The 12399-nt window shown below is 31.2% G+C and overlaps 2 protein-coding genes across 2 annotated transcripts in view; both read right to left on the bottom strand.

Annotated features, from left to right (window-relative positions):
• Smp_153090 (hypotheical protein) overlaps positions 1-4801 on the bottom strand; it is a gene marked incomplete at both ends in the record, with an annotated part of 9277 nt that extends 4476 nt beyond the window's left edge. The window contains 2 exons of the mRNA XM_018798663.1: positions 2052-2318; positions 4625-4801. Coding sequence (XP_018653583.1) covers positions 2052-2318; positions 4625-4801 — 444 coding nt within the window. The remainder of the gene's footprint in view (positions 1-2051; positions 2319-4624) is intronic.
• A 5345-nt stretch (positions 4802-10146) lies between these two features.
• Smp_153080 (hypothetical protein) lies at positions 10147-10761 on the bottom strand (the record flags this gene model as incomplete). The annotated part of the gene is made up of 1 exon (XM_018798665.1): positions 10147-10761. The coding sequence occupies one exon, from the start codon at positions 10759-10761 to the stop codon at positions 10147-10149; it is 615 nt and encodes a 204-aa protein (XP_018653584.1).
• Between the last annotated feature and the right edge of the window lie 1638 nt (positions 10762-12399).

Here is a 12399-nt window from a genome sequence, read left to right on the forward strand (position 1 = left end):
TATATATATATATATATATATATATGTTCGATTGGTAGATTATCTTATGGACAATAGGTAAACACTGATATGATAGAATTTGTTAGCAGGTTAGCTATAATTAATAACTAGCGTTCAACTAAACGGAAATATAATGAGTATATGGTGCGTTAATCTAACACTTAGGAGTACACACCTTTAGATACTCATAGTGTACTTGATGACTGGAAGCGATTCATGACTTAAATGTTATCTGCTTCTGAAATATCTGGAGCCCATCAGTCAGTGTCAGTCAATAAGAGTCATCATCAGGTCAAAATTATTTGTTAAACTCTTCGGAACTTCATATATACGACCCTGTCAAAAGTAATAGAACCCACAATTTTCAGTCTCGCGCACAATGCCTGAATTCTATACTGCTAAGCTAAAATTCAGTGGTGTTCATTTTGGAGTTTATCAATTTACGATACTGCGCAACTATTGTCCATTGTCATTTATATTTATTTTTACTATTAATTTCATAGTATAGTTTAACGTATAACCCTGTTCAAATTCATATGAAATTTTTATCATTTAAACTTTAATAATTTTAATGATTGTTACCAACAATCCTTAATTCATATGCTATCATTTTCAACAATATATTTGTCTTAAACTTCCTTATTATTTGGAATTATTAATTTAGCTGAATTATTGATAACAGTTTATTGAAAATAATATTCTTCGTTTAGTACATGAAAATTTAAGGTTTATTGTCCGACCTAATGCAAGACATAATTATAGTAAAAATGAAACTCAGTAAACTTTTTCATTCATTCCGTTTTACAAATAACTTTTTTTCTTTTCACAATGAAATAAATAAAATTCTGGTTCTTTTGTTTATTTCTGTATGTGTTTATAATTTATCATTTCTAACATCATTTTAACTAAGCATTTATTGAAAAGCTATTGGATGTTTATTACTTGATGCGTACTTTTTTTGGTGTTGACCTGAAATGTTTAATTAATAAAGATGAAAGATGATAAATGATCCTGAACATATTTTACGAAACAAGAAAGTTGTTGTAGACGATATTTTGTAAAGTTAAAATGATCTCAATAATTAGTAGAAACAAAATTTCCGGTAAAAGCGTTCATCAATTACTTTAATTCTCTTTACAGTACATACAATTATGTATGTTTTCAGGTAGAAGATTTTGTTTAATTAATCTTTTAAGTTAGAAAAACAAGGTGCTTTGAAAAAGTACACATTTTCTTCCTATTTCTAACTGAAAATAATTAATCATCGTTAGCAGCATAACAGATCAATGTGTTCTAGTTATCTGTTAATAATGATAAATACAAAAGCCTCATTTCCCTTATATCCTAGTGCAGTGAATGACGACTTGCTGTTTTCTACAAAATTATACAGTGACTTTGTAAAATATGAATATCACACATTAAATACTTTATTTGCACATCTTCCTTCAGTTTTCCTTTATATGCTTTATAATTCTCTCAATTCTCTTGTTATTCCAGTTGCTCTGTTTCCCTTCTTATTCTCTTCAACTCAATCTTATACTGATAGCCATTCTGATTCCGATTGCTGCTACATACCATTTATATCTGTCAGCATAATCAGTATGCACTACACTAGTATGTACAATTGTATTTCTCTAACTTACCGATGGTAATACAATTCTTCTACTTAGGGAAAAGACTGTTGAATTTACGTGATGCAATGCATGAGAGAAGGGAAGATGCCAGGTGGAAATTTATATTTTCATCAATCAGAAGCTACAAAGCGATACACTGATTTTCCCAAAACTTATTTACAATAGTATCAATAATTTTGATACAGTTACGCATGCCACTGATCGATCAATATTTTACTACAGTTTTTTAATTATATTTCAGGAATATGTGTTTGAATAAAATTACAATTAGTGATTATCTTGCTCTAATTAACTTTTGTGTAAGAGATTCTTGATACATGTAAGCCATTGATTAGTCGTGTTTAATACTCTCTTCGTAAAATGTAATACAGGAAATGAATACTAAAAGACACAAAAGTAAATTCATGCCTAACTTACTTCAATGCATGGATTTCTTAGACGATCACAACGATATCCCATAAACTGAGGATGACATATACATGAATAGTGTAAAGTAAGCCTTATTTGATAACCAAATATATCTTTGTTTTTGTAATATTGTGTATAGATACATCGTAAAGTTCCTTTGGGATCACATAATCTATCTTTCCCTTTAATTTCATGAGCCTTTATTGACAATATCTGATCAAGTGTGCAAGGATCCTCTATTTCACATGACCGTGTATCAGAATTCCATGAGTAACCCTTTGTTTGTAGAAGAAGAAATTAAGTTAACTTTATATGATCAAATCGACTGTTCAAATAAGTGCTAAAATTACTTCATAAAAATGAATATTTAAGACCTAGATAAAGTAGTTATCCATCTTCAAAGTAGTATAAACTTTAAAATTTAAAACGAAATCCCCACTTTAGTAGATTATTTGAAACGCACTGAAACAATTACTAGTGTTTTTTACAGTTCATCCTGATGAGCATGATTACTGTTAATCGCCGACTACTGATTCTATTACATCAGACAATTTCTATGCTGTGCGGTTTCAAGTATTTTTCTTTCACAATCGAATATTTCTGTCCCTTTTTTGTATAATTATGACCGATGTTCAGTGCTTCCTTATATTTCTTCTTTATCCACAGTAAAACGAGCAATATACTGATTGACAGATTCATCTTTAATAAATACCATGGATAAGATTGATGGATATATTTCCTATCTTTTATAACCAATCAAAAATGAATTTTACGAAAAAATCAATGCACTGGTTCAGTGCTACACTTTGTGGCTATTTGGTCCCTATGTAATGTCTGTTTTAATTATATTTGTAGTGTTTACGTTGATTTGTTGATGATAATATTTAAAAGGTAGTTGATAACTCATTCAATATTAATTTACACGATTAAATAACATCATTTTTATTATGAACTTTATGATGAATAAGACGAAGTGGAAGGTTTTTAGTTTTAGCTCATCTTTAAAATTACGTAAAATGAGTACTAGCTGAATATAAGAACTTTTTAATTAAACTAAAACAAAAGAGACTAGCACTTATTTTAGACATAAATAATTAAGATAGACACATGTATCATTGAAATTATGTTTCGTATTGCTAATTATGAAATGAAAAAAAAGCATTAAAAAAACTCTAATAAAGTTTTCAAGGTACTAGTATTCTTAAAAAATACGTGTAATATCATAACTGTATAACTATGTGTTTCTATCACGGTATATCTTAGTACTCAAGGAGTTTCAATGAATAGTCAAAATGAGAATCAGAGAGATGTATGATTATAAATAAAGTTTGGTTGTTTTTTACGCAAATATGCAGAATACCTTTTTTTATCAAATTATAATTTGATAGTAGTAATAATAATATATTCTGCAAATAATAATTACAGAATTCATGCCAGCCTACAGGCATGATCAGCTTGATGTAGCTAGTAATAATAGACGTAGAGAATAAATAAATAAGACTGTTTTAAGTTTTCTGTTTCAAAAAGGATCATAGATCGCTGGGGACAGTTAAATAGTTAGCTTGTTCACATATCGGGCAGGATGAAACCGTGAACATCAGGACGACGAGTGAGGTTAAACCCTAGATACTGAATGCTTCATATGTGTCACTGATCTAAATCTGAAAGTTATTGTTCTCAACGTTAGTTACCAAGCAACATCCATATCAAATGCAAGCAGCAAGTAACTATCTTTTTCATAGCTTCATCGAGCCCATATTATACAACGTCTTGTAGTGAGGCATTAGTAGGTATAAAATTATAATCAATGTAGATGATTTTGTGGAGCACCAGCGTTTCATAAAGTTGATTTCAACCACTATTATCTGTTATGTATGAACGACGATACTTGAATTAATGTATTGATTGAGAAATACAAAATATTCCTAATTGGATTGAACTGCTCTTCTAGGTGCTAAGGTAATGGTGGTGTTATATCTTTAGATTGAGGTTTACTACGGGCCTAAGGTAATAGATAAGCTAACAGGTCATTGGCTATATGAACTCATTGGCTCGGTATTGTGAAAATAAACGCTTAGATACAATTACATTACGCTGATGAGTTCCAACTGAGATTAAACACCTGTCATGAAATTCACTGTTAGTCACCAACCAACCTTAATAAACCAAATGAATCCTGATCCGTCTATTAGCCACAATTCATTGATATACGATTTGGTAAATTTCGTAGAAAAAATTGTCTCAATATCAGAGCTTTCAACTGTAAGCAGAGGTGATGGTGGCTAGCAGTGGAATCCGGGATGCGCGTTTCGTTCTATTTGGGACTTGTCACGTGGATGTATGTGCATCTTATAATTGATGTTCACTCAGGGAATTGATCCCAGTACCGTTCGCTTCAAACGCTACCACATTATCCACTTATTAATGTTTTTACAATCGTTAACTGGTCGATCTCTTTAGTTAACTACTTTACACTTTTCCAAAGACATGATGAATACTAATTGTGACAGGTACTAACTAACTACTATATCGCTTAATAGTAATAAATACTGAAACTATGAAATAACATTACAACAACTTACCTTTTCACATAGACATTTGTATTCATGATCGAATACACCTAATCTGATAGGAATACAATCTCCAATACTAGCCGGTATTGACTTCTTTATATTACTAACTGATTTTATAACGTGCGGTTTGCCAGAACATCTTACAGCACCATACGAACATGAATTCGGACATAAAATATGTCTCATTTTATTTTCTGATTTCTTCTGCAGTTCAGACCAAGTGATTGTACAAAAATAATAAATATAAATTACTAAAGAAAAGGGACAAAAAAGAAAACTCTGAGGATTAGAAACAGCGTATTAGCAGCAAATATGTTTTTATTGGCTTCCCTTAATCATCAGAATATTCTATACATATAATAAAACCAGTAGGTTAATTTTCCAGTCAGTAATCATAACAATGATATGGACGAAACAGACAATAACATTATTCTCAATCAAACATATGTATAAGTAATTATATGAATACATAAAGGAGTATTCTAGACAAAACGGGTCATTTTACGAATCCAGAGATTCAATGGGAACTGTATTTTGTAAAATAAAATATTGAAGGGAATAGATAACAATTTTACTGTGAACATTGTGTCGGAGATAAAGAAACAAAAGAAGTAGAAAATTGAATGCGTCAAACATTTTTATTGAGATCTTTTCTTTCTGAGAATTATTAATATTAGTATCATTACAAGTTCAGTATAATATGGAATTCTCAGTTTAATGTATTTCAGCAGGTCTCTTTTACAAAAACGAAAGCTAAAAACGTCCCTCAGATGAAAAGGGGATTAGTTATCGACCCCTTTAAATTCAGTTAAAGATAATAGTTGACTTGGAACTAGAATCTAAGTTGACTGATCATTAAGAGATCACTGTCATGTTCATCTATTCCGTTAGTCCTAATTGGATCCAGTTAATCAAGCTGCAATAAACCGTCTAATCTAGATGACTTTATGATATATACTCAATATTTCGTTGCTAGGTGGTTTGAGATAATCGATAGGAGACCCTGAACCTATATTCAGTCATGGGGAAACTAATGGTCACTGTCGGACTCGAACCTGGGTCACTTAGTTTCACATTGAGATGTTACCACTAAGCTATTCGGGCAGCAACTGACAAGGTAGTATCATAGAACTAGAGTGAAAAAGTATGAGGAAATCTGAGCATTTGTAGCAAGAACTATTGTTATTTCTACCAAAAACTACTTTTCTTCAAAATGGTTAAAATTTAACCAGTGATAAAATTTATATTCAGTGTTTTAAGCCATGGAAAGTAATGGCCATAAATCAGTGAGTTATTCATCGAATAGCTTACCCAGTACAATTAGTCTTAAGAGAGGACCGGAAAACTGATAAAACCCAGGAAATTTGCGGATAATAACTTTACCGATAACTCATTAATTATCTTGTCAATGAATCGTTCATTAATAAAGGTTCATATGACTAATAAGCTTCTACTCGATGGCCAGTATAATATTTCACTATTTTATTTTCTATACAAAATGATTTTTATATATTTGAATAAACAAAAGGACGATGAGTTTAATATCGACCAGTCCCAGAAAGTTTACACAAAGCCAATTAAAGTTGACACTTACGACCATATGATAGCGGGATGAAACTTCAGATTTCAATGAACAACTTATTTATCTACAGTAAGAAGTGTAATTTCAGTGAACGACTTTGACTAAACAGGATGTTTACGATATTATACGTAGGTATCAGATAAAAAATCACGGATGAAATGTCTTCTGTGGGTCAGGATGATCATTACTTTTTTGAAGATCGTACAAAAAATTTGTTTAGTTTAATGAAATAACTACAAACTATCATGATTAAAAGTTAGAATTATAAACGTTAGGATTGACTGAATCTTTTGTTATTTAAACTGTGATAATAGTAGTAAACAGGTGGCTAATATATCTCAGTGTTTACACACAAACTAAATGAAACCAATTATTCACAAACATTTGAGTTATTAATGTTTTCAGGGCATATACGTAGGCTATTCGCAACCAATCATAAAAAGAAATGAAATATGGGTTAGTTTGTATTCAGAACTGATTAGTGGAAGTTAGAAAAATGTTTCATTCGGATGCATGTCTGATTTAATAAGATGATAGATGTCATATGTAATAAATGATCATATTAGCAGTACGGTCAGCACATTGTTGAATGTGAATTGGCGGCCTGTTTAAACATCTGAGCTACCTGTTCCCGTCATCTAGATATTTCAACAAGTTATCTAATTTCGTTTATTTAAATTCATCATTATGCCTATTAATCGCACAACCTATTCAGGTGCGTTTTCGGAAAAGTGTAAGACCTTTCGCTGTAAAGGTTACAGAAGGTCTAATCAGAGATATCGTAGTTGTTGGCAATATGCAGTGAGAAGAATGTATATTTTCCAGATGTCGATTGACTGGGCTGCTAACTTCTGACTGGCGATCACTCAATATTCATCGTCAGGAAGGACGAAGAAGAAAGAAACGGAAACTTGTTGAAGTTCTTTGTGCTGAGAATTCAATATTGTATCAAAAATATAATATTGAATAAAGCTAATAATAATTATAATAATTATTATTATAAAGTGTTAGAATTCTACTTCTTCCTTGTTGTGTTTGAAGTGTTCGATATCTCGAAAAATTGAAACTACAGAAATGATGTGTAAGGCTAAGTAACGTCAATGCTTTTCACTAAAATATTTACAACAATTCTGGAAACTTCTCAAAGCATTTTTTTAATCATTCACTACCTTTGGTAAATTTTATAATTCTTGTCTTTACTTTAATGTAACAATAAGCCAACTAAAGAGTAATATACGACTTTTAATATTCATCTTACAATTCTTCAGATTTTAAAGGTCGCCCGTAATGAAATGGATTAGTGTATGATTGTGTACATTAACTAGTCTCAAACTCAATTACTGTTCTGGTACATTTTGTTATCCACAGAGATTACAAATTTTTCAGAATCCGGCATTTCCAGCCGAGGTCATATACATTTTCTAAATCCTATCATTCATAAAGTACTACGTAGTATAATTAGTGTCCCCATTTAACTATATACCTCGGGATATGCGCTAAGGATATGAGAAAGACTAAATGCAATTCATCAGAAAGCAAAATATAAGTAACAGTAGTTGGTGAAATTGAAAAAATAGTTGATGGTTAGTAATGACTTCTATCTTATTAGATTTACAGTTACGTGACATAAGCTGAGAGGGACTGATAAAGTAACCAAAAAAACTAAAACTATATGGAAAGCAAGTTGTGTAACGATCCAACGATATTGGATTAGAAAGAGTATGTAGGTCAATAAGCATTCAGATTCTTCTGTCCCTAGTCATGATCATTGATTTACTTGTCAGGAGACAGTCACTGTGTCATTGACTGCAGAGGTTATTGGCTTGATAGATAATAAGCATATTAGTTAATAAGTTTACTTGATAATCAACTGATTTCTATAATCAAGCGACGCAATAAAGCGGGACTCAAAATACAATATAAAGAAAATTTTGGATTTACAACAAAATTAGCTACATAAGTTAAAGTAAAAATATGAGGATAGCATCCGTACAGACTGAGATGAATTCAGCCATTTCACCGCTATGAAAATTAGTAAGCATAGTCAATTCATAAACCCAGTAAATGCTACCATTCATGGCAATATAAGTATCAACAATTGATCAAAGATCAGTGAGTTATATAAAATATCAAATACAATGTCGTTTAAGTGAAATGGATTCGGTAGATATTTTACGGGCACTTCATACGATAGATATGAAATACTAGATGTATCTTTATGATGTATTTGTCGGAATAACTAATACACTAAATGCATAATTAAATGTTTTATATTTTTGTACTGTTGTAAGCATGCAATAAAATGTATTTATGCTTAATTCAAATTTGAATTCTCACTTGCATATTATCGATGTTTTAGATTAATTGGGGTTAGTGGCCATTCTTTAGACTATTTCAGGTTCACAGTGTTCTAACAAAGCGTCTAAAAAAATACTTACTATTAAAAATCCGCTACTTGAGCTCACTGTTATACATTGATAGTCAAAATGAAGAATCATGCTATTCAGAAATACAGTTTATGTTATCGAAATATCAGTGAAAATTATTGGTTATTCATAAGTAGTTCGTCCGTTTATAACCTAATACATATGGCATCTGTGAATTCAAATGTAGCAGATACATAATGCCTTATATTTATTTTAGATGCGTTCGTTATATCAAGTTTGTGTCAAAAAGATGACACGCAACTAAATTATAAACAGTGCTTTAACCTGAAGGTGTAGAATCTTTAAAGTATACGAAACCAAGCATTTCAATGCTCCTGATTTCGCCCTTTCGAAACACACAGTTCTCAGGTACTTGCAAATCGGTACATGCATCAAGGAATCACATTCCAGCTGTATTTGTCTACTTTGTATGCTTTAAATATTATCACATAAAGTGGAAATAGTTTTGGCTCGAAATTACACTACCCGATGCCGCACGTAACTTATAAAGAAGTTGAGTGTTTTCAGGATTCACCTACATTTAACTTTATGGTTAGTAAGTTCCTGAATAGTAAACATTTCGTTATACTTTCCTCGTTGTTGTTTCCTGAACACTTGAGAAGTGACTACATCGTACTGTGCAGATATCCGAAAACTCGTATAAGAATTAGTAAGTGAATCTCTTGATCCATTATCATCAGTGTTATGGATAAGCATTTTAAATCTTACAAACGACTAGCAAGTGAGTATTTCATCAAATACGACACCCTCGTCATTCACAATATTCACGTTGTACATACTTAAATAGAACGAAGTGAAGGAGACTTAAAATCCATGGACATGAAATGAAATAGAAAACCCTATAATACTTCATTTCGAACAAATATTAGACAACAAAAGCCTTTTATGAGTAACACCAACTAGAAACCTCTTTAATTCTTTGCTCTTAAATGTTATTACTTTAGAATTCTGTTTTTATTCTCATTACTATTATATTGATTTTCAACACAGCAACTCTCCTACAATCTGTTTCGATTATGTTTAAATTTTGTTAAGCCCTTTTATTAACCTACCTAACAGACAATGTTATTCAAACAATCACAATCCGCATATCTCTTTGTACTGTTATGATCACTATCATATCTGTATAAACGTGTACGCTTGATCACATGACAGCCTACACGCATATCTCTATGGCTAAAATGTTAGTCGCTTAAATATCGCTCGATGTGTCATTCTCTTTACCGCGTTTATATGTACCCGAATCCTATTATTAGCCTTTGCCTTGCCTAGCTGCACCTTATTCGATTTGACTATAAATTTGCCCATGTGTTTGATCGCAAACACATATTCGGCTCCCTGCTTCGAATTCGCTCGATGTGTTTATATCTTTGTGATCGTGCTTTCTGCAAATAAACTGTAGTTGCTGCTTATAATTGCCTTGTGATTCCAAATACAGTTGATATTTATATAATACCGGTTATAAATGTGATTGATTAACAAAGCAAAACCACTACTCACTATCATATCATCTTACCAGATAGAATTGAACTTGTATTAATGTATCCGTAAACGTCGAGTGAATTAATGTTTGAAACTAATTCAATGTAATGATCCCAGTCACATAATTGTATTAATGAGTTATTATTGAAATATGCTAAATCTTTTCCACAGTGCAAAAAGAATGCTTTAAGTTTCATGTTTGTTATAGCACTATTAACTCGAATTTCCACCACTTGTGTGGACTTTTTGTCCACTTCTTTAGTCCATCTGTTAGGTATTAACTTACTTTTAACATGTTGACTACAATTAATGCTTTTTGATGTATTGTTTAACAAGTTAATTTGTTCATAAGTAAAATGACAGTCAGACGGTATATATAATGCTTGACAATCTATCATAGTCCAATATCGTACTTTCTCTGGCTTACAGCGAATAAATTGCAATTTCACAGTTGCTATTAAACCACCAATTATGTTAACAGGTAAACCATAATCCATATTTACGAAGCCATTATTTTTTAATTTCCATTTTGATAAAAATTCATATTGTGTGAGTGCCGATTTATTTGCAGAACTTTTTGTCAGATTACTGTAAAGTACTACTATAAGTAGAATGTAAAATTTGTAAGCGTCCATTATTGTTGGTTAATCCTGTACAGTATTTATACCAGAAAGTTAGTCATGTGAAATATTTTTATGCAACTGAATGTTTGGAGTTGACAGAAATTTCCTTGTAAATCAGGAATCATAAGACATATTATCCAGAGCAAAACAGGACAATGGAAACATTTTATGTATTCTTTTGTTATCTGGTATACAACATTTACATAAAAGTTTCTATAACGCCTCAGTAAGATTTTGTATAGACTTTCAGAGTTAGATTAATAAAATCTGTTCGCTAAAGGAAGCATCTATAAAACGCTTTCTGATTGGAATGATCCTCTGGACAATTCTATTCGGTAATGCGGAAATGGTTCATAATATAAAAAGTTCAAATTGTCAGTTCAATATGTAAATCGATATGCTACATAGTCTTGAATATATCTGTCTGTCATATCTTACTGATTATTTGAATAATTTGTCTTTCATTGTGAAATATAGTTTGTTTAGTATATTAAACTTAAAAAATTAAATAAATGATATCAAATGAGGTTAAGTGATTCTGAATACCGTTCCCTGACTGTCATTATTTCAAGCAATAATAGATCATTGTAGATATGACTATCTTATAATGTTTATTACTTATGAGATGCCAGATATATATATTTCCGAAAAACATAGTTAATCTTGAATGAAAAGACATCTGTAAACTGAAGATAAACTACTTATTTAAGTACAAGTGCATTATAGGTGACAGACAAAAATCTAATGTTTTAAATATTTAATTATTTTTTCTCTGTGTAGTTGAATAAGTGTGTATTTATGTCTCCAGCCGTTATGGAAGCTGTTTTTGTCAGACGTTTCTTAGAAGGACTGAAAAACATGTTATAACTTAAATTTAAAAATCTGAATGTGGAACAGTTCATAGTAACAATTTAGGTCTTCCAGTGGTTATCGTAAAGAAACCTACTTTAAGAAATATACATTTATCAATGGCGAATGTGAAGTACGTAAATTGGCTGTTATTTTTTATTTAAAAGACCATCACTTTCACTATGAGACGTAAAGGTTGTATATTTCAATCCTTCTCGATTCATCAGTACTACTCCTGACGAGATCTGACAGACAAATTTAATTCCATATGGTATATATATATATATTCTATTTAAGTATGTACAACGTGAATATTGTGAATGACGAGGGTGTCGTATTTGATGAAATACTCACTTGCTAGTCGTTTGTAAGATTTAAAATGCTTATCCATAACACTGATGATAATGGATCAAGAGATTCACTTACTAATTCTTATACGAGTTTTCGGATATCTGCACAGTACGATGTAGTCACTTCTCAAGTGTTCAGGAAACAACAACGAGGAAAGTATAACGAAATGTTTACTATTCAGGAACTTACTAACCATAAAGTTAAATGTAGGTGAATCCTGAAAACACTCAACTTCTTTATAAGTTACGTGCGGCATCGGGTAGTGTAATTTCGAGCCAAAACTATTTCCACTTTATGTGATAATATTTAAAGCATACAAAGTAGACAAATACAGCTGGAATGTGATTCCTTGATGCATGTACCGATTTGCAAGTACCTGAGAACTGTGTGTTTCGAAAGGGCGAAATCAGGAGCATTGAAATGCTTGGTTTCGTATACTTTAAAGATTCT

This window comes from Schistosoma mansoni, chromosome 7, assembly GCF_000237925.1.
Source record: "Schistosoma mansoni strain Puerto Rico chromosome 7, complete genome".
NCBI lineage: Eukaryota > Metazoa > Platyhelminthes > Trematoda > Strigeidida > Schistosomatidae > Schistosoma > Schistosoma mansoni.